Source organism: Lachnellula hyalina (genome assembly GCF_007821495.1).
Source record: "Lachnellula hyalina strain CBS 185.66 chromosome Unknown contig00026, whole genome shotgun sequence".
Lineage (NCBI taxonomy): Eukaryota > Fungi > Ascomycota > Leotiomycetes > Helotiales > Lachnaceae > Lachnellula > Lachnellula hyalina.
The window spans coordinates 166,840-190,242 of record NW_022157140.1 but is presented as its reverse complement, the minus strand read 5'-3'; the positions used below and the strand labels follow the sequence as shown (position 1 = coordinate 190,242).

The following is a 23,403-nucleotide window of genomic DNA, read 5'->3' as shown; positions in this document are numbered from 1 at the left end:
CACCAACATGCAGAAGATATTGAGACGCGTATTTCGTTAGCCACTGCAACGCTAAGCCGTGGGATATATTCCCACCTAGGCCTCGGTACGGCCCGTTGGTTCTAGAACCATTGAATCAAACCCTGATGAAGGTATAAGGGCGCCCAAGCAATTATGCGGCGCACTCACTAGTAGTGCAATCTGGCCGCCACAATGGGCAATTGGGCACTTTGCTAGCTTATAGTATCTTGATTCTTGACGTTGTTCGAATAAACCAAAATTTGTTCCATATCAACGCTGTCTGGCTTGGCACTCTTTATACTTGGAAATCCTATACCTTCATCACAGGTCATCTTTGATTTTGTACTTGGTGTAGTAGAGCTTCGTATTCGTTGATGGATCAGCTAAAATCTAAAAGTTCGAGATTTTATGCGTGTGATTCAAGACCCACTTGCTATCTTTGGTGGATCTTATAATCGAAAGTCTTTCATTTGAACATACCAGTCACAATTCCCATTCTATATTAAGCTACTACTCAACCCTTGTCGGTATGCAATACCCATTGCGGCCTCAATATCCTTCTATAATCACATTCCCCCCCTTCCCCCCCCCCCTCTCTGGCTTTCCATATTTATACCCCACAACTGTTCTGTCGAATCCTGAAGTGTCTTGCTTTTACGAGTAACTTCATGCATATATGTGTTCTTGGGACCATTTACTTCATCTCCGAAGTACCAATCACAAATTATCCAAAATCAACTTTCGGTAGTTGAATTGTTGTGAAATGCTCTATACGTCGTATGCAGCCTCATCCCCACACAAGACTGTGCCACTTCAAGACATCTAAGAGATAATTAAGAAACCTTGCTGCAGCTGTCGTTTAGTCCTGGGCGTTTATATATCTTACTCGTCTATTCGTGATGCAACAATTGTTTGGTTTCTGGCTTTGAGCGATACTCGTTTCTAATTGGTCCGAAAGTGCTGCCAACACCTCTCCTTATAGTGACCTTTCCCCCCTTCTTCACACAACTTGGTTTTTCCCACCTCTCATACTCCTCTCTTGTACATCCACTACGCTGGGAGTGAACTCACGTCCAAAGCTGTACAACATTCAATTCAATCATGAATACAGCCCAATATCTCCAAACCTTCGACTCCATCCTCGACAACTGCAACAATGACCGCATTGTCATCATTGCCCTTCTCATGTACCTCTACCTTGGCACCTTTCTTACCCGGCAAATCCTCCCCCTCCTCTCCCCCCACATCAGCCTCCTTCCCATATACCGCCGGCAACAGCTCGCTGTCACGTTACCTATGCTCATTCTACGTTGCGGCGTCGCGTTTCTGGTAGCAGAATCTGAATTCTCTGCCCGCTATACAACACCAAAATCTATTCGGCTCTTGGACCACCAAGCTTCCCTCATCTATCTTCTAACAATAGGGTATATCTTCGAGCTACTACATCGTCCTTCACCGCTGGATCTGGATCTGCATCATCTCGCTGTAGTCGCGGCTCAGCTATATTACTTTCACCACCGAGCTACGCGTTCAGTATCCGAGCATCTAGATGTTTTCCAGCTCATCATCATACTCGTGATCTACGGCATCGGCCCAGTAGATTTCGCTAGCGAAAACATTCGCCTTATCTACTACGTCGCTCCTCCCAGTTATCTCAGTCTAGCTGGCATTTATGCACTTACGGCACTAGGCTGGACAGGCAGGATCGTGCAGTGGTATGTTATGGGGAATTATATAATGGAGAGGAGAGAAGATCTGGAGAGAGGACTAGGGTGGAGAGAGGGGTGTATTTGGGTTGTTTTCTTGGGCTTTTGGGTTTATTGCGAGGTGGTGGAGGTGGTACATTTTTTGAGGCTGGGGTCGAAGTATAAGAAGAAGATAGGGGAAATGGAAAAGAAACATGGTAAGAGGTGATGCGGTTTTGTGATAGTAGGATGATATAACGTCGATGTAAAACCCGGAAGACGGGCTTGTTGAAAGCCCCAAGGTGTGAGGATAGGAATACAGATATTTTTACACTCTTGGTCATATTGTGGAACTGATCTCTTCGTCTACACCACGACATTGCATGCGGGAAAGCACGTCGTACAGCAAAAGATATCGTTGCCCATTCCAATCAATCGTGTCCTTTCAACACGGCGTGATTTCTGGATGTTTCTTAGATCTCCTTATTATAGGAATAGAAAGGAAAGGAAAGGAAAATCCACTATGCTTTATTATCAGCCTTTCCCCACATGAAATGTTAATTCTCGGCTACAGCAATCTTTCCCCACATCAAGTCTTGACACTTAGCTTAGCCACAGCAATCTTAATTTCCCCACAACAAGTCTTAACACTTGACCTAATTTTTTTAAATAACACGCATCGGCACCCAGAAGCGCCCTAACCAAACGACAGCACAACGTGTGCGACCTGCCCATCTAGCGATAACACAAGAGCTGGGAGGAAATCCTAGGATTCGCGGACATGACATTGCAACCGCAATATAATAGCCAACATCTTCCGACGACTTCTTTCTGGCCCCGGGACACAGCTTTATGGACAACACTCCAGGAAGGGACATTCCAGACATCCAACGCGTATATTATTAGGCTATCGGGATACTTCTATTGACTGTCTCTGTCGAAACCTTGCATTGTTAGACAAAGACCCACATTGAATATATGAAACGGCGGAAAGTTGATAATCAGGACATCGAAGTTCGTGAAGATGGAGGCATAGGTCTTATTGCTAGCTGACGGTACATCACCAACGGCTCAAGGAAATACTAGGAGAATGTTAGCGAAAATCATCCATTAATACTAGGAAATCCTTACTCCTGAATCCCGGGAAGTTCCTGCGACGAGCTTCTTTCGACGCAATGAGCCTACAAAAATGGCGAATTTTCACTTCATCTTAAAAATAAACACTCTCATGTCACATGAAAGAGGGTATATGCTCGAATAATGGCTTCCTATCAATTCAACGGCCGATGTTATACATACAAAAGGAACAAAGAAGACGGACTGGCCATACAACTCCGAGCCTTCGTTCAGGTGATGGACTATGAAGCGACATAGCCGCCGGTCGACATAAGAGATTGCAGGAGTTATTTCAAGGCCGACGGTTTTGTTGAAACTGGTTTTTATGGACTGTTCTGAACTATAGCGCAGCCCGCCGTAGGCATCTTGGTGATGGCACAGCAATGCGCAGCACTACGAAGGGCCTTTACTGATTGGTGCGCTGGACGCCATCTTCTGGTGCCGTTTTCACATCACCACATATATGGTAATTTCCCGGCCTGGTTTAAGTTCTTACATTAATTTTGGCTTCTTCTTTCTATGTTGTATGTTTCCTTCAGTAATCTGCATCACTTCAGTCTATTATTCTGTCATATTAGCGGGGTTCACTGCTTGGTTGATATTACTCCGCACATGATGTATCGCAGACTCAAGATAACTTCAGAAGAACTGCTAGATAAACAAATCCCGCCATTCCTAATACTCCAGCTAACAAGGTTTTGCTATTCTTAGGTGTGCAGCGACGCCTTGTGTCGGCATTTCGAACTGGCTCCCGAAGGATCGTTTGTTTCAGCCTTAAATCATTTCATACCCGGCTGAATGTTCAATTCATAATTTAATTGGACAGCAGTACGACAAATACTCGAGTACGGCCGCGGACCTGCATCAGCTCCGTGCGTCGCATCGTGGAATTAAACTCACTCCTTCCCCAGAAGTCTATCTAGCGCAAGGCTTAGCATGAATGGCTTCTAAAATGTGTACTGGTTCCAGTGGTTACTTCCTCTGTAATATCCAACGGCCTGCACGTGCGTGCATAATAGCGTGTCATTAAGAAGTTGACAGTGCCAATTATAGTGTCCATGTCGGAGTACTTGCGCCTCCAGCCTTGAACTCTATGGAGCTACTTCATAGCGCTTAGCTGACAGCCTCCGCCTATGTACCCCCTCTTAATGCTTCTTTTGTGCCTGCAGCCTTGGACACTGCGCTTCTGAGCTTTCTATAGTTCTGTACCAGTAAGCGTACAGCAATCGTATAAAATTCACGATGAGGCTGTGTAGGCACGGGCTTGGTCTGGTGAAATTACTGATGGATTCAAGATTTCTCAAAGTAAACTTGTCAGATCACTATAAGGAACAATCTGTAAAGACAATGTCTTCTACTTAAGGGTCACTAATCCCGTCTAGATTCTACCATCTCATATTCAGAACTCCATACTTGCTTGCTTGACAATCAGAAGCCAAGATGCCTTCCATTAAAGCATTACTCCAGGTTACTCTCGCTACTGGAGCCATCGCCCAATCAGCTTCCATTGCGAACCTACTTTCCTCTGCTGCTACTTCTTCAAAACCATCCACAGTCTCTTCGTTGCGTCCTACTACTACTACTACTGGGACAGCAGCACAACAGTCTACAGGATGTGCGGCTATCGCTCTGCAACAGGAGGCTATCCTAGCTAAGAACTCAAGTAGTGGTAAGTCCTGAAGAGTGTTCAACGTTTAGTATAACACTAACTCTATTTAGGAGTTTCGGACTTCCCACGGTTTCCACCAAGCGTTGCACTTGCTTGTTTGCAATCCGTCCCGCTCGACAAGACTGCCGCGATAGCGTTTGTGGCCTGGCTAAACTCATATCTTCAGTTCCAAAGTACAATTGGTTGGCTCAAAAACCCCCCTCCATCATACCAACAACCCGCTGTTGATATGGTTGGAGGTCTCAAGGATATCTCCGCCAAAGTCTCTAGCAATCAATACAACAGCGAGTATGAATTTGAAGTAGCCGTCGCAGGACTTATGCAACAGGCACACGAGGGCCATTTGAGTGTACCTTTGCCCGCCTATTCAACCTTTGGCTTTATTGCACCATGGGAATTTGTTTCATATTCTTCGGATGGCATTCAACTGCCACAAGTCTACATTGAGAGTAAGTTGTTTCTCCTCGGTCATAACAGCAGATATCCTGACAAACGGTTCCAGGTGATCGAGTAGAGGCAGCAGTCCATCGAAACGTCACAATAAGCCCCGTCAAGACAATCAATGGCCAAAACTCTGTTGATTTTCTGACTGCCTGGATGAGGAACTCTTCTTCAGGTCATATTGAACCACATGCCGATTACAACGGCTTATTCCCCAATGCTGCGAAAACCATTGGCAGTTCTGGTAATGACAGAGGTGGATTTACAGGACGTTTTAACTATCCTGGGAGCAACAATATGACCATTACATTTGCCAATGGAACCTCGGCAAGCGGATCATGGTCAACTATAAGTACTCAGGTCCTCGCGGGTGTCAGAAGCGGGCAGGATTTCTATGATCTTATAGTCGCCCCAGCGGATGATGATGAAAGTGACGATTCGCCAGACATGCCTTTGACGAATATAACGCTTCCAACCGCACGCAGAGTGCCGCTGACTCAGTATCCAGCCCCAGTTGTGGTCCAAAAGTTTCTTGGAAGTGGCGGTTTCTGCTCTGGCTATTTCTTGAACAAGTCATCCATCGCCGTGCTTAGCATTCCAAGCTTTGACATGTCAGATGAGTTTGGGTTTACTTTCCAGCAGTTCGTGATTGAATTCCTCAAAAAGTCAAAGGCGGCTGGTATGAAAAAGCTTGTGATCGATCTGCAAGGTAATGGAGGAGGACAAATATTCCTAGGCACTGAGCTCTTCAAGCAGGTAAGCTATCCCATATTGCCTCGAACTCGAACTCGAAGTTGCTCGAAAGGCTAACTGTTTCAGCTCTTCCCTGACAAGGAACCTTTCGCCGGCAGCACTCTGCGGGCATCTACGACTCTTAACATCGTTGGCAGCACACTAGGAAACAGTGACATTGGGTTTGTTGATCAAAATCCCCTATCCTATAAGCAGTATGTCGATAATAATAACAAGAACTTCTCGAGCTGGCAAGCGCTCTACGGACCACAACAGGCTCGTGGGGATAATTTCACGAATGTCGTAAGTTTCCCAGTATTTCTTCCCACAATGCTTAGTACTTAGACATATAGATTCACTACAACACCACAGTAGAAGCCGATCAAGGAAGCGGACTTTTAATCTCTGGCTGGGGGGGTAATCCAAACGCCGCACCCACCTACTTTGCCGCCAAGGACATTCTCCTGCTACAGGATGGATACTGCGCCTCCACCTGCGCGCTTTTGAGCGAATCCATGAAAACCGAAGCAGGCGTTCAGACCGTCGTGGTAGGAGGTCTCCCCCAAACTGGTCCCATGCAAGGAGTAGCCGGCACGAAAGGAGCCAACATCCTCGCGGTGGGCGACGCAGTCCCAGACGGTAACCTCCTCTACGCATCCGTCGAAGAGACCATCCTCCTAAACTTCACGTATCTCTACGACAACAACAGCTTCCCCGACGCGCTTACCCTGCTCCAAGACCCGCCCCTGAAGCTCGACACGTCGAAAGTGGAGTTCAATTTCCGCAACCAAGTGCGCAAGGTGGATCCCGTAACGCCGTTGCAGTTCGTGTACGAGGCGGCCGACTGCCGCATCTTCTACACCTTTGAGAACTTGAAGAACTACGAGGTGCTGTGGCAGAACGCTGCCGATGCGCTTTGGGGCAGTGGCTCTTTGTGCGTGAAAGGCTCGGCCGGACAGCCATCATCGAGACCGAACGCCACGATGCTTACCGGGGGTCCTAATGGCACTTCTAATGGAACTGGTACCCAGGAAACATACGTGCTTTCCTCAGCTGGTGCGACGTCGAGCTGGGGTATTAGGAGTGTATTTCTCGCTGTTGGATTTGCATTTGCTGGCGCTGTATTATAATAATGTTTAGTTTCTATTTAGCATACGGAGCTTGGGCCCTTTTTACTTTTTCATTTAGATACCTTTACCGCGACAATATTTCCGCTGGGGAATGGGTTCATAAAATAGACGGGAATCATACAGTGCATGTGGCTACACACACCTGATACTCACCCAAACACTTACAATACTTGACCAACGTTCCTGTCTGTGACTTTTATTTGACCGACCCGGAATACTCAAGAACTCCAATGACTTACCAGTCACATCTTACAGCGTCCCTTGATGCTCCTACTGATTGCGCCAAGGAGACCCCCTAAACAACGCACCCACCTCAAACGCAACACGGGAATTCCATCTCTTTCTCCCTAGCCGGGATGATAAGCAATCCGATCCCCGAAACTTCAACTTTCACATTCCCTCCTTCCTTCTTTCCTCTCTCCATCTTCAAGCGCAAAACAATCACAACCCTAAAACACTTCCTCACAGCCCCAATAGACCAAGGAGAGCTATGAAAGCAGAGGTTTTCTTTTCCAAAGCGAACCTCTAGACTCTAGCTGTTGAAGCAATGTTTAATAAGACGTGCTATCACAGCTTCATCATTCATTATTTAAATCCGTAACTCCTTTAGAGGAAACGATAAGGAAATGAGAATCGGTCATTGAGACTTTTTGGTTTCTTGGCTTCTTTGGAGCGACTGTTTTGAGGGTGATGAAATACGAGGCAGTGAGACCTAGAATTTGCACAAAAGAAAATGTGGTTATATTTCGAACGAACGTAACCTGTATTTTCGTGATCAATGCTAACTAACTCACAAAACTGCCTCTATGTTCTCTGCGCACCCACTTTCTTGATAAGACGTGTAACGCTCCTTACTTGCACAATGTGACCTCTCCGGGGCATATATTTCCAGCAATAACGTTAGGAGCACAAATGTGCCCACCAATTAACCGAGATGTAAACCCCCTCAGGATCCCATCCCACGTACATTGATCCGAGAAATGAGCGAGATGGCGATTCAGACCGGCGAGAGCGACGTAGATACCGTTCTCAAGAAGCATCAACGACGAGGACGGGGTCAGATAGTTCAGCATACCTAGCGCGTATACCGCAAAGGCTTCGTCTTCCTGCGTCTCGGTCTGAAATTCCGCGGCCCGTCCTCGTCTTCTTCATAATCATCCTCTTCATCATCAACATCAGCAGGAACATCTGCCATCTCTTCATCCTCATCCTCATCCTCTTCCTCTTCCTCTATTTCTGGCTCTGGCTCACTCTCTAACTTCTTGGCCATGTCTCGAGTCGGGGCGCTCTTCCTAGCTCTACCACGCCCTCTACCTCTACCACGACCACGATTCATACCCGTCATATTACCTTTGGAATTCGTGCCTTTGCGCCGCGAATCGACGCCATCAAGTGCATCAAGTGCGTCGTCAACCACGACGCCTTTCTTGGCGCCTTCTTTTATTTTCGGTAGCTTTTTGTTCAGACCGTGCTTATCTGCGAACTTCTTTCCGTAATTGAACAGCAGTTCCTCACCTTCACGTATATCACGGAGGGCCAGGAATTTAATTCGATGTTCGCCATTGACGAAGAGGATCTTTGCTTCGCAGTTCAGGCCGTCTTTGTCATTATCAGCATGGTTGATAAAACGGGTTTTATTGCCAAGGCGAGCAGCATCAATAGCCCAGTCACCATTGAGGTCAAAAAGAAAAGATAGAAATTTCCGGTCGTAGATGATACCACGGCGCTCTGCCTCATCGGTAGATATGATCTATCGATAGCATTAGTAAAAGACAGTTAGAAGCAAGCTTAAGATCAGTCCTTACCTCGCCGCCATACTCGCTCAGGAATTCGCCCTTACGAATAGGCTCTGCGGCATATAGACCAAAACCAGTACCTTCAAGCTGACTCTCACCCATAATTAAGCTTTTCGCGACACCTCGAGACAATGCTATGTTTTGGCAGCCCGTTGTAAACAATGCATCATTATACTTATTCCGAGGGTCGAGACGCTCGACTGCACCACATTTAGCGCATTGTGGTCCGCATTCCCGGTTCATCTGAATGCAGATGCAACTATCACTAGAGCAAGGACGTCCATATAGAGAGCAAGGGCATCCAGTGAACTTTCTAGGGCAGTCATCCAGGCAGCTACACATGCTTTCGCATAGGATGTCTGCTTTGGCACACGGACAGTCTGCATCGCAGGGGCGGCCTGTGTGTGCACACTAAGATTGTTAGTCCGAGGCAATCTAATTAGAACCACCAGCATTGAAGTCCTTACCGGATTGATTTGAGATCTCTCTTGGTGGAGATGAGCACTCGTCATATCCTCAAACCCAGCCTTAAGCTCTTTGCGCTTGTTGTCATACCAGTTTGGGCGCTTTGCCCTACCAGCTAATGGTTCCTCTGGTGTTCTCATCTCGCGCCCAAGCTCGATCTTCTCGATTTCAAGGAAGACTTGCCAGCAAGGACTTTCCATTCCAAGTGAGATATCGCACGAGCGGGAAAGTTTTTCTTCCCAACCGAAGAGCATATTGCGAAGGTCTTCAATGCTCTTCTGAGTAAATTCCGGGTACGTAGGGTAAGAGTCCATTGCTAGATGACATTCCTCGCCACAAGGCTCTCCATATGTATCTATGATATCATTGCTCTTAGGGTTATTGGCAAGGTGCTCTTCATATAGTCGTATGAGTTCCTTTGGTGGCATTGAGATTTGCTTCTTGAACGCCTGCTCCGTATCGTCATCGGAGTCCTTTTGATAAGCGCCATGAGTTTGGCATTCGATAGCGCCACAAATGAGGCACGAAAGCGCAGTATAGGTCTCCAAATGGGTCTCTAAGCTCGTTGCTATATTGTCAAGACTCTTGCGACCGCTATTAGCCTTCGCAGCTTCCATCATCTCTTTCAGTCGGTCGGCGGGCCACAAAACCTTGGCTAGAGAAAGACCAAAAACTGTCTCGAAAGCTTGAGAGAATTTATTCGCCATCTTTAGATTCTCGGTAGTCAATGGTGTGGCAAACGACTTAAGTAACGTTTTCCTAGCTTTCTTCCCAAGTCCAGACTCATCGATATCCTCTTGTCTTAGAATGTAGTGTTCCAGAATCTGCTTGGTGCATCCTATATCCAGATCTTCTAGCCAATACTCAAGGTGAGCCCCAAGGTTAGAAATGTTTTCAGAGACCCGACTTGGTTCGGAGCGTTCCGCAGTATAAGCCTCTGCTAGATCTTTTTCCAATCGCCGCTTGTTATTTTGACTACTATCCACATCTCCTAGATATGGCACAAATCTAAGCTTTTCATCGTCGGCCGATAATATGTTGCGGCGAACAAAAGTATGAGAGCTGAACTTTGGGACGCGTGAAACATCCGATTTGAAGGTTTTTGCAACTATAATACTGCGGCTTTTAGTAAGTTTGCTATTATTATTGCTGCTCTTGCCCTTCACGGTCTATGTCCTGTTAGTGTCTATATCTTCTCAAACAAAAGGAATCGAGGAACCTTACATAAGAATCTAGTTGCTGTGAATACGCCCCTTTTGGAAGCGGGGTCTTTAGCTCAAGCTGGATACCTTTCAGAGAACCAAATGGAGATACAGCGTCAACAAACAGCTGTTCTCTGGCGGCTTCGGCCTCCCTAGCATCGCGTAATAAGTGCCTGATAGTTAAAGCATGCACATTCTTCATGTCTCGCTCCAACGAACGGAGAGACTCTTCTAGACCCCGAATGGTTGGAGTATTTGGCTGGTTGAGACCCTCTCCATTCTTCTCCTTTGACATATTGCGGCGTGTCATAACCTCGCGTGGAGACTCGTCTCGTTTTGTCGGGTTTGGAGGGTTTTGAGTATTTCGTAATCGTGCGAAGTTGGGTGAAGGTGATCCAATGGAATCAGGTATCGATCTCTGTGCGTGCAACTTGCTTCGCGATGACCTTTTTGAAGGTGTGACCAGCATGGGCTGGATATCATTTCTTGGTAATATTGGCTCAATTGGTGGTTCCTCTGAATCACTGGAGCTGGGATCTTCGTTTTCGGATGATGTGTAGAAGTCCGGTAGGAACTGGTCTTTAGAAGAATGTCTGCTAGGTCGTGATGCCTCTGCTGGCTTGCTAGAGCTAGCAAGGTTGTGTGCGACAGGTGCGACTTTGGGTGTAGGAGATTGCCTAGCAGGCGCTGCAGTCGTCACTGGCTTGCTTGAGCTGCTCTCCTTTTCCGCTAGATTTGATGATGCCCAAGAGGCTGGAGCCGCAGATGTTATTGATGCTGCACGTTTCTCTTTTGGTGGACTACGGAGACTTGGGGGTACAACATTGGCGGCTCGCTCTCTAGGGAGCGGGACCTTTCCAGCTTTGGGCTGAGAGGACTCACGAGCACCAGGATGTGTCTGTTGGATATCAAGAGGCGACCCATAGGGATGAAATGGTGACTGTTTGCTGCTAGGACCTGAAGTGTTTGCCAAGACGGTGGATTTTGGTGGCATCGATTTAACATTCTCTAGTGAAGAGGACCCTGAGCCAAAAGCTTCTCCAGATTGCCGGAACGAGATCGGTCCATCCCGTGGGAGTCCTCTAGAAGGCGCTGTGTCTCTTGGGGGAGGAGCGTTCTTGGACAACGCGGGGCTGACCGATCCCCCAGGATTTGGCTTGACCTTTCGAGGTGTTGCAGTTCTGGAATGATCGTTACGCGTTCTGCTAGAAGCAGACAGTACTGACCCATCATCTCCATCTTCGGTAAGATCTATGTAAGAGAGTCCCGGGGCCACTGACCTTGATGGCCTAACCGACTCATCCTCGGAGTCCTGAGTCAGATCGATATCGACTGGCATACTGGGCAGCGTGGAGGCATCCAGAGCCTCGAATCTTGCCAACCCCAAGATCGATAACTTCCCACTGCTTATTCAGTTGGATCCAAAGGTAGAGGTGAAGACCGATAGGGATGTGCTAGAGTTGAGAGAAGCGGTCACGTGGAACTCGTCCTTCGAGGAAGGAGGCTCTGCAGCACGGCCGTAAGCAAAAGCAAAGATAATAAAGAGTAAGAGAAACTGTATTGACGAAAGGACACGGAATTGAAATATGAGGTTCGTTTATCCTGCAATATAGTCAGTAAACGCGCTCCAGATTGCGAAAGATGAGATCTCGAGCAACATGTTTTGGGGGTTTCCATACCTGCACGTTGAAGCCAACCTAGCGAAAACGCTTTAGAACCAAGATAATAAGCCTCAATCCTAAAGTAGAGTAGAAGTATTGTGACAATCGCGGGGAAAAGGGGCAGTGGTTGATGTTGATGCGATGTGGTTGGTGCATCACAAGATCTGATGTCAAACCTTGTTTGATGTGCATAAAGTTGTATAACGAGCATAACTAGCATATATTGTTTGACGCTAGTGAGTGTGTGCCCCCCCCCCCTTTTCCGAAGAAGCAACCAGACATCAAACAAATACAACTTTTCAGCCTCAAACTTTGCATAATAGAAGCTCCATATGCGAACCATGGTAAAAGCAGGATTGATTTCCTTTTCGCACTTCTTCCATTTGCGCTCTTTGGGGAGTTTCTTGTTGCGCATGCCCAGCAATGGTGAAAGTCGCGACTAGAGAATTATCAGACATTGCTATGAGTGAGAGTCGCAGTAAGCTGAAAGGGACGCGCAAGACAAGGTCTCAAAATACGCCCGAAAAAAGTTCCAGCTCAAGGTACGAAGTAGTATAATAAGTCTCTGCCCTCTCGGAGCCCCCGAAAGCCACTCGGGAGCTGCAAAGCATCGTTACATTGTTTCATAGCGTTGTGTCTGCTATTGACAGCCATCTTGAAAGAGCAGCCACACTATACAGAGGAGAAGAAACATTACAGACATACCCTTCAAGGGTACCGCGTGGGATCCAGGTTATTGCATGAGATTGGCCCAGGCTGCATCATCTGGTTGACGCACTCCTTCCAAATATAGTTAATGGTGATGTTGAATTTACCCAGCAAACTTACCCGCCCCTTGGAATTTAGCAGAAGTTGCGATTCTGCCTATGGTATTCGCGATTCTCGAGGTTGAGATAAATACCCCCTGTTGCAAATTCCACACTCGGCAACCTCGAGATATATTTACAGGGTGTCATTGTCCAATTTGTTTATTTTACTGGAAATGTCCCTATTCCCGTATGGTGGTGGTTTGATCTTCAAATAAGGCATAAATGATCATATCCCATCCAAGGAGCTATTTAGCCAATGAACTACTCACTGTACCCATTATCAGTATAATCCTTGGCAGAGTAAAGAAAATCATCGTAAATTTATGAACAATTAAAATCCAAATTGGATGCTTGTACCCAGGCCTAGGATAAATACGGCCGCCTTCGTCCCGAGAGTGTTTATGCTGCGTTTTAAGGCTATAGTTGCCTGACGGCAAGTTCCTTTACTGCAGCTGATACCGTATCTATTTACTTTGTATAGAGTAGGGGTAGGCCTAATTGTATGCATGTTCGTACGGAGTACGACACATTCAGTATCCGGATACTTGTAGGTATGTACCGGAACTTTATACTTTGACAGACGGGGATTGCCGCAAACTTTGAGTGGTGTGAATGCTTTTGGCGCAAAAGTCTCGCAGCGTACAGTACAACACGCAGGCCAGGCGGCTTCTAGACTTAAAAACTTCTGTACGGAGTACGGTACATAAGTCGCACCAGCACAGCGATGCTGACTCCGCACCTTAAAATTGTGCAGCGGATGAATGATCTGCTCCAGGGGCTACATGGAAGATGGAGCTACCCGGATCCGTAAAATGCAGTAGAATGTCATTGCGTATGCCATATGGTAGTGTACTCTAACTTGAAGAAGTCTCTGTCCCGAATATCTACTATCGCGATGCTGCGTATAACATACGAATATATGCTAGACCTTGTTTTCTTATCTCTTATCCTCACTTGGACACTTCAATACTTCTATAAATCTATGTATTTCTTTTTCAATAATCATTTGACGTCCAAATGTGGTCAACACCAGCGCAGGCGCCATAAACGCGAGGACACATATTTTACCTAGGTATGCGGGCACGGGAGCGAGGTTAAGTAGCGTTGCAGGTTGAGGGACTTGATTGACCGTGCTGGCGGAATCGGTCCAACGTAAATGTGATAGCAACGAGGCTCTTGCGATAGGGGCTTGGGTAAGTCATGGTGCAATCAGCACGAGTCATGATTACTAATGGTTCTATCAGTGCAGTAAAGATGCTTCAGTACACAGAGATGGGGACGATTAGCTCCAGATGCTAGCATATGGAAGTTTGTTGTTTGTATACTCCGTACTCGGGAGTAGAATGAGTGAGTGAGTGAGTGAGTGAGTTAGATAGTACTGTAGGCGCGTGAGTGAGTGTATAAATTGCCCAAGGATCATCACCCGCCCCCACTCCTCCGCGCTGGACGTACGAGTACGCAGCAGCCCGATTCCGAGGCGGGCACAAAAGCACCGTGCGCCTCTTGGGTAAGGTCAATAAGGTAGGGTTGGCATGTTTTTCGGAGCGGGAGAAGCGCGAGATTCTTCTGCGCTGCAAGTACTAAGTATTTGGGACCTTCCCTAAGGAGCTGGCGAGGGCGAGCACGGCCTATATATCGGGACCACATTGGAGGTACGGAGCATACGGAGTACTGTAAAAAGGTACAGTAGGACGAGTATTAGGTCTCGTTATACCTTAGCATAAGTTAGGGGTGACCCCATTATTCGTGTTGACAATACTTGGTAAATTTACTGGCAATTGTCCACCTACGGAGGTAAAGTCCACCTACGTCCCCGGCTCTAGGTAAGTCTAAGTGTCTAAGTCGTGCAGGCTTGTTGAGGCTGCCAAACAGTACGGAGGGAGGGAGGTACGGAGTACTTCCGTACTTAAGGTACCCACAGGCTACAGGTAGGTACTAGGTACTAGGTACTAGGTATTACCTACTCGTACTACCTACCATCAGACACACCACACCACACCACACACCACAGGCCCAGGGCAACCAGACCAGAGCCCGGCCCTTCTCTCTTCTTCTCTATATCCGTAGTTCTCTCTCTCTGGTGGTTCGATCTATCTCCATGCAAATCAAGTCCAGTACTTAGCCTTAAAATGATATGCAGGAACGCCGTCGCCCTCGAGCGCTGTTGCGATCAGGGGTCCAACTGAACAAACAAGGGCAAGACAAGGGTGCTGTATTCGAAATTTCCTTTCCTTCATTATTATCATCGCTCCCCCCCCCTCCCCCCCAAATCCTTCCTTCCACCTGCACCCACCTGCACCTGCACCTCTACCCACCGGCCACCTACCTACACATCTCTTTACCCGACCCCCCGACACTTACCTACACCTACCAACCCACTCACTCACTCACTCACTCATCCGCCCACCACCACCTCCTTCCATTCTGCATATCATATCCTATCCATATCTTCAACGTCCCCTTCCTTCGGCGCCCGCCGTGTTGCTTCTGTGTGACGCTTTGCATTCTTTTCCTGTACCGTACGCGTGTCATTCATTCAGCGCATCGTATCAGATCGTCCCATTCGCGTTCGCACTCGGAGTTGGAATCGCGGCCAAAAACCCCTGCACCTGCGAAAAGTTTCGGAATTGACAGCACCTCCAACGTCGTCGCGAACATTCCTATCGACGTGTGCGACAACATCGCAGCGCATGGAATAGGACCTCTTGTTATATATCCGCTCGACGACCCTTTTCTTTTGGGTGGCTCACTTTGATTTTGGTGTTATCTTTGACGGATGGAATTCATCAGTACCCGTCGCGATAACGCGGATTCGTAGCAATTCAGAATGGCGCCGCCAGGCCTGCCGCTTCCCTCGAAGGAGCAGTGCTTTGCTTTGACGGATGAACAATGCCACAAGATCTTACTACATCGCGACCCGGACGATACAAGGGCCAACAAGACGTGGGAGCTGCTCCATCAGCCAGAGCTGGTGCGACTTTATATGACCCGGATTAGCTTCCCGCAAATCAGAGACTACATGAAATCCAAACTAGACTACTCGTAAGTCATTGCGCTCTGAATAGAGGCAACATCTCACCATCATTAAGTTACAAGACATATGCCAATCGGTACAAGGACTGGCATCTCCCGGTTAGCCAATATGAGCGGGAGCAGACGGTTCGGGAGCTGTTTGGGCTTGTCTCGGGTTCGAGCAATATTCAAGAGGTAGCAGCAACTACGACGCCAGGAACCCCGGCAAGGTTACCAATTCGACCAATTCAACCTCAACCAGCCTCTCACCTACCACAGCAGCTCCCTCCTCCGCAGACATCGCTCCCGCCTTTGCCGCAGCAACTGCCCCCTCCGCAAACATCATTGCCGCCATTACCCCCCATAGCATCCCGAACATCACATTCGTCACGCCCGTTGCACCCTCCACAAGTCTCCGCGCCACCTCCACCATCGCAATCCTCCCAGTCATCGCAACATTCATTTGATTTGGCGCAAGACTACTTCTCCCCAATGCGTCGGCAGATTGATTCAATCAGAAGCCCTACACCAGATAGAATGTCTATAGCCACCATGGAAACTTGGTCGACTGGAAGCGCTCAGTCAAGTTTTCAGTTCGATGACACCTTCTCAGAACCACGGTATTCGATGGCCAGTCTAGCGACGACAAATTCTTCCTTGAGTTCAAGCAGTCAATTCAGCCAAACATCATCCATGTCCAGAAGTCGATCTGTAAAACCTCCTAAGCATGATTCTCGGGCTGGAGTATGGAACAATTCCTTACGAGTCATTCCCTGCGGCAAGACTCATAGCCACTTACGTTGGGATGTATCTTTTGCCACTTGCAACATTTGTGGCTTCTCTCAATGGCATGCTCTCATGTTGCAAGCTCGTAGCGTAGATCCTAATATGTTTGGACCCGCCATGTTCGGCCTGAGAGACGTATGCAAAGTCGACTTCGCAGGGAACCATACATTACATTATCTTATGTCTGCAGGAGTCGGCATGGAATATTTCACCCACCTGTCTCAATGGAAAGAAACCACCCCAAATGTCTTTGGGCAAAACCCTTTACACGTGGTTGATCCACAAGCTCTTGGAGACGAATTGATGGATTTTGTGGATTGGTTCAAAGTCCAAGAGACCCCACCAGGACTGTTACTTACACAGCGAGATATGAAGGGACGAACGCCGCTTCATTGTCTTCTACAGCGGCCTCTTGAGCGAGATCTCTACTCGAAGATTTTCAGGGCGTTTCCCTGGATTGAGCATCAATTAAGCACTTTTGACACTTCCGGAAGGACCGCAATCATGATGATGGTTGAAGTAGCACAGAAACGCAAGTCGGAATCGCCAGCAGATTATCAGAAAATGCAAGCAGGCATCGTGGAGGTCAAGGTATTCCTATCCCAATCCGGTGAGATTCTCGAACGGAACAGACAACTGTACGGCCTCCACGACATCGCGCGAGGAGCTAGAGGCACGTCTTACTTTGGTTTTTACGAGTGCCGCGTCTGCAACCGGACGAATGCGCATTCCAATTCTTACTTGGACCAATTGATGTGTGCTTGTAACCAGGGGAGGGATAGGAACGGACCGGACGACACGGGCATGACGCCCGCCCACGCCATCGTCACCCAATCGCGCTGCAACGATGACCCAGAACTCACACCTGAAACACCGCAGCAAACGGTGCAGCTCATGCAAGTGCTGCTTCCCCGCGGCGACCCCACGCTTCTGGAAACCCTCCGCGTCCTCGACGGCGAAGGGAACACCCTAATCTACAACATTGCAACGCGAGGCCTCTACGAGCTACTCGAGTACGTGCTTCACCTCGAAGAACCGGCACGCAAGAGGGCCATGGTGAATTGCTGCCAAATGGGTCCGTTGAAACGGGAATGGAGCGTCTTGGCCGCTGTCGACACAATCCGAGGTCAGATATTCGACCCACAGAAACGACATCGGTTTTCAAAAACGAAACATATTTTGCAGAGATACGGCGCAGAGATGCATCCTAGTATTACAACAAGATGGCAAATTTCCTGGGCCTTTTAGCATTTCATTTTCTTTTGTCTGTTTGCCAGTGAAGATTTTTACTGCTGCTCCATCGATACGATACCACCTGTGCATTTCCGCATTGCGTTGCCTCCAAAACGATACCCACCCGCATTACAGTTATACATTTTTCCTTTAGATACCCCCACTCTGATTCTTTTGTTTTGCTCTTGCGATTGATTTGATTTGATTTTGTATATATTGCGCGCCATGAATGTGGCAAGAATTTACGTTATATATGTATTAAATAAGTAATGGAACAGGGGGCTGGGTGGGGAAAAGCATTGCGGGATCTTTTGGATTGGCATAGATCTTGTGTTTATAGACAGATGGATGGCGTATATAGCAGGGATTTGATGCTGGGCGTCATGCAAAGGAGTTGGTCGTACATATCCATGCGTCTTGTTTATAGAAAGGACTTTGGGGGGAGATGGGGGCTGGTGGGGGGAAGGAGTAATGGCAATGAGGGTTATATCTATGTGTATGTTTGGATGCATGCTTTGTGATGTGATGTGATGTGATTGCTTGCTTCCTTTTATCCAAATTAAACATCAACACTCTTCTTCACTAACTTCCTCGTCTTCCTCGCAAGAAAATTCTACCGTCCCATCCATTCCATCCATCCAACACCTCCTTCCCTCCCTCACTTAGCTTAAATCAAACAAGCCAGTCCCAGCCCCAGCCCCCAGTCCCAACTCCAACTCCAACTCCACCTGTATACATCCATCCAACACAAACGAAAGCTTCAGCCCCACCCGCGTACTGTGAACATTCCATTCCATTATATTCTATCCTATTCTTGCATATATGCTACGCACTCGTCCCACGCTGCTATATACAGTATAATCCGTGGAACGGCGGATCGGATCGGATCGACAGGCATGTATGTGCACACGTGTGGGTTGCTGACGCGAGGAGATGGGCGGGTTATATTAGATGTACTGGATTGGACTGGACTGTATGATATAGGTTTCTTGTGTGGTGTGTGCGGGTACGGTATGTAGGGAATGATTATTTTGGGGGGTGGAGGAGAGGAGAGGTGGGGTGGGGATGGGGATGGGGATGGAATATATATGTATTGTGGGTGGATGAGAGGATATACTATTTGGCTTGTGAGATCTACTTGGGCAGAAGAAGCTACGCATTCGGAGGGATGGCACAGTGGAAGGATTTATTGTTGATACATATGCATAGATGTATTGAAATGAGTTGGATATATATGTAAATGTATACATACGTAGGTAGTACTCATATTAGAGTTCAATTAGAGTGAAGACTTGGTTTTATTAAGATCTACAGATGCTGCGATAAGATAACCTCAAGCATGACTAAGCTACTGTACTGTACCTCCAGTGATCCGTCTATCACTTTGGCCCGCAAATGACCCTCACAATACCTAAGAGATTTCCATGTGCAATACTTACTAGGTACAAGTCAGCATTAGCTCAGGTCCAATACAAGCCACAGTTGGCTGCATTGGGATCAAACATCAAAGTCACATCACACCACCACCCCACACCGCTGCAGAACTAAGCCGTGCACTAGATCTAACCCGGTGTCGATATTCAAGATTGCTTTGCAACGCGCCTAGGAGGAGGAAGGGGATGACGTAGACATTATTTCTAGTCTTTATTTACGGTAAGTAAGTAGTCTGTGTTTGTGTTTGTAAATGTGGTCTGGTTAGGTGGGTAGGAGAAAGAGATGGGTAGATACATAGATACATAGATAGATAGGTATGTAAATATATATCCATGGCCATGATCTATAAAGATCAATCAAGGATACGAGTAATATAATACATCTTTTTTTACGGAAAGAAATGCATCCAGGGTCCATTCTCATTTGGGTGATGATGGTGAGGGTGAGGGACAGCGGCTGCGGGGATGGATTCTAGATTTGACGGTACAGTACTGTAGCTTAACCTTGACAAGCTGGGTGGCTACGTCATGCATGTTGTTTGGGCCTGGGCGCAGCACCTAGTCGGGAATGATCGTCATGGAGGCAGGAGCTTCAAATATCAACACTCTCGTCCCTTTCACACCTAAAAACCTTGCTTGTTCTCACTTACTTTCAAACAAAGCGAAAACACATCACACTATACATCCAATCTACAGTCCAAGTAGAGTAAACGACTGCATACTTGATTGATCCAAGAACAAACAAACAAGCAACCTCACATCAACATCAACATCAACATCAACAACAACAACAACAAACAACAACACCAGACATCATGCATCGCACATACTCCATGAGACAGTCGCGGGCTCCTACTGTATGCGCTTCCCTCTTTGCGCAATCATCATCAGCTTCCTATACAGTGCTAACCTAATTAACTTCTGCGCAGGCCTCGCAACTCCAGAACCCTCCTCCACCACCTTCTAGCACCAAGTCCGGACGTTTGTTCGGAAAGGGCGGTCTTGGTTAGTGAATCCCCCTATGACGTGGTGGTTATCGCAACATTTATCTCCAATACACATGGCGGCATGTCGGTATGGTTCCGTCGACGAGGGCAATTGATCGCGAGAGGCATCTTGGTGTTTGCAGTATCGTATGATACTGTGTTGCTGCTGCGCGTTCCTCTCAAGCCAGCAGCCCCACGCCACGGTGTACCAACCGCTGCTCCCGTTGCTGGGACCACGAGCCAGACCCCGACACTAGAATTTCAGTTATGATAATGTTCGCATGCTAACGCGCTCAATAGGCCATGCTCTCCGCAAGCAAACCGCCGGGCAATTCGGCCCAGATCTTGCCAAGAAGCTCTCTCAGCTCGTCAAGATGGAGAAGAACGTGATGCGCAGCATGGAGCTCGTGGGCCGTGAGCGTATGGAGGTTGCTGTACGTTATTGACTATGCCGCAAAGCTTTTACCGTTGATTAATGTGATTCTAGCAACAACTCTCCATCTGGGGTGAGGCATGCGATGACGACGTTTCGGATGTCACGGATAAGCTCGGTGTCTTGCTCTACGAGATCGGTGAGCTTGAGGACCAGTATGTTGACCGTTATGACCAATACCGGGTTACCATTAAGAGCATCCGAAACATCGAGGCTTCCGTCCAACCCAGCAGAGACCGTAAGTCACAGCACTCGACCCTCTTTTTCAATTATTAATCACGTGCACAGGCAAGCAAAAGATCACCGACCAAATCGCTCAGCTCAAGTACAAGGAGCCCAACTCTCCCAAGATTGTCGTCCTCGAGCAAGAGCTTGTTCGCGCCGAAGCCGAGTCCCTAGTCGCCGAAGCCCAGCTCTCCAACATTACCCGTGAGAAGCTAAAGGCAGCCTACACCTACCAATTTGATGCCCTCCGCGAACACTGCGAGAAGCTCGCCATCATCGCTGGCTTCGGAAAGCACCTCCTCGAGCTTGTCGATGACACACCGGTGACGCCGGGCGAGACCCGCGCTGCGTACGATGGCTATGAGGCTTCTAAGGCTATCATCCAAGACTGTGAAGACGCACTCACCAATTGGGTTACTGCCAACGCCAAGGTTTCGTCTAACCTCTCAACTCGTGCCCGCACATTGTCTCAACGCCGTCGCAACAACATCCAGCGTAATGCCGAGGGTCATGATCTCTCAGGCCAAGATCAGCCATTGAACGACCGCGAATCAGGTCTCTGGGTTCCAGCTAGCGCTCACAAGGGCGATGAGTTTGATGATGAGGAGGAAGAGGAGGAGCTTGGTGCACCTTCTATCCAAGATAGCGCTATTAATGGCGAGTCGAGAGGCCGTACTGAAGAGGTTATCGCATAAGATTGTCTAATGAGCAGGATGTTGAGGCACGGGGTAGTGGCGAGTCACATTCGGACTGGTTGTGGATATTCCCAAGCAAGATCTTTCTTTTGGTGATTCATGAAAATGCGCTGCGAATATACCCGTTGGGAGGGGTATAGGCTAATTAATGTGCGGTGGTAATTTATTGATGAATGGATGAGGATGGCCTGGAACGGAATGGGATGGGTGGATAAATGCGTTTATGTATTTGTAGTGCTGCGCCTGAAAATTATATTCTTTCTTATTTACACCTTTAACCTTTAAAGCCGCTAGTTTTGCTATATGATGTTATGAGATGAGATGCAGTGCTTGTAGGGGAATGGGGTTGTAAATGTAGAGGTATAATGCAAGGTATACTATACATCCTTTGGTAAGAAAACCAGGATATCGATAATGAAATCAAAGTATCTTCCTCATCGAATATATCTACCTCTCCACCATGTCTTGTCTCGTACTTCCAACCCCTATTGCAATTGCAATTGCGGATGCGTGAGTAGCTGACAGTTCTGGGTAAAGTTAGTTATGTTCCATTATATATATTCCCGTGTGAGTGGATGAATGAATGAAGATATATATAGATATATAAACGTAGGGTTTCCGTAAGTAAATTCGGTAGGCATCGAGCATATATGTTGTTTTGTGAGGCTAGTGCTGTGTAGATCTGTGGGGGTTGTTTTGTGTTGAGGGTTAAGGAAGGGTAAGTAAGGGTTTTAGCAGGAGGCAGGGCAGGGTAATACGACGGGCTCGCGTATTTATTTTCTCCCCTTTACATCCCATCTGCCATGACTTGTTGATGGTAGGGCTAGTCTTGCTCGACCGACCTAGTTCTTTATGCACACCGTTCAATGCGAGCTCCCACTCTTCCATCGTTTGATTTGTATTGCTTCGCATGCACTTTCCAGCTCTTGATCGAAAAGATCAACACCGAAGAGCTTGTTGCCATTATGGATAACCCTGCTGCTGGTTTGGAGGACGCATCGAAGCTGAGACTCTTCTATGATGGAGAACGTCAAGACTTGGTTCAAGTTGAGCCCTGGTGGTCCTGGTCGGGACTTGGATCGTGCTCCTGGATCTATATTCGAATTCGGAACCGAGACTGAAGAGATGATAACTTACTCAGAGTTTTGATAGTACCAATTGACTTAGTTGAAAGAAGGATATACTCGATTCCAGCTGCAGATTGTGTTGATATGCACCAGGTGCCAACAGGATCAGCGGTACTTGTGCCGTTGAATTATTTATAACTATACGGAGTATAGTTATCGGCACGGTATGTTTGGAGATAATCTGCGAGAAGATCTTTCAAAATAACGTGTCAGATCCATATCCACCCATGACAGCGGAGGCGCAGAGTAGGACATAACAAGATAGATATAGTGTTGAGGGATGTAGGATTCGAGAGCGCCGCATTCCAATATCGCAAAGGGTACTCAGCTCAATGATGATCTTGAGCAATTTTGGCTTGGGGCGGTGAAGCCGGGGTCGTTGTTTGGGAGGGAAGGGGCTGGAAATGAGGAACGGAGCCAGGCCGGCCCACCAATTAGCGCCTCCTTCGCGCAGCTTACCCGATATGGTATGCTGTTTGCAGCAGAGAAATTATTCCGATATCTCAACTCATCCTGTCTGTGCTGCTTCAACCACTTTATGGCTCTCGCTATGCAATATCAGTGGCCCAAATATAAGCTTTGTTTGCATGGACCGACAATGCTTGATCTTATAAGAGGCACAGCCTTATACGTAACCCCGGAAGTCTTACCCCTGAAATGGGAGAAACAGACTAATAGCATCTATCCCCGCGCTGGTAGGCCTATTCTTAGCAAGAAGATCTATATGGATATTTCATATAAGACTACCACTCTCTCTGGCAGTTTCT

The 23,403-nt window shown here is 47.5% G+C and overlaps 3 protein-coding genes across 3 annotated transcripts; 2 read left to right on the top strand and 1 right to left on the bottom strand.

The window, feature by feature from the left end:
• Nucleotides 1-7,848: 7,848 nt before the first annotated feature.
• Nucleotides 7,849-11,575, bottom strand: ezh2 (Histone-lysine N-methyltransferase; the record flags this gene model as incomplete). The annotated part of the gene is made up of 4 exons (XM_031147178.1): nt 7,849-8,523; nt 8,579-8,980; nt 9,037-10,203; nt 10,259-11,575. The coding sequence occupies 4 exons, from the start codon at nt 11,573-11,575 to the stop codon at nt 7,849-7,851; spliced, it is 3,561 nt and encodes a 1,186-aa protein (XP_031007542.1).
• A 3,958-nt stretch (nt 11,576-15,533) lies between these two features.
• Nucleotides 15,534-17,752, top strand: LHYA1_G002200 (uncharacterized protein; the record flags this gene model as incomplete). The annotated part of the gene is made up of 2 exons (XM_031147177.1): nt 15,534-15,748; nt 15,796-17,752. 2 exons carry the CDS (start codon nt 15,534-15,536, stop codon nt 17,750-17,752), a joined length of 2,172 nt encoding a protein of 723 aa, XP_031007541.1.
• Nucleotides 17,753-19,985: 2,233 nt separating this feature from the next.
• Nucleotides 19,986-21,509, top strand: PIL1 (Sphingolipid long chain base-responsive protein; the record flags this gene model as incomplete). The annotated part of the gene is made up of 5 exons (XM_031147176.1): nt 19,986-20,027; nt 20,100-20,175; nt 20,457-20,590; nt 20,644-20,827; nt 20,878-21,509. 5 exons carry the CDS (start codon nt 19,986-19,988, stop codon nt 21,507-21,509), a joined length of 1,068 nt encoding a protein of 355 aa, XP_031007575.1.
• Nucleotides 21,510-23,403: the final 1,894 nt, after the last annotated feature.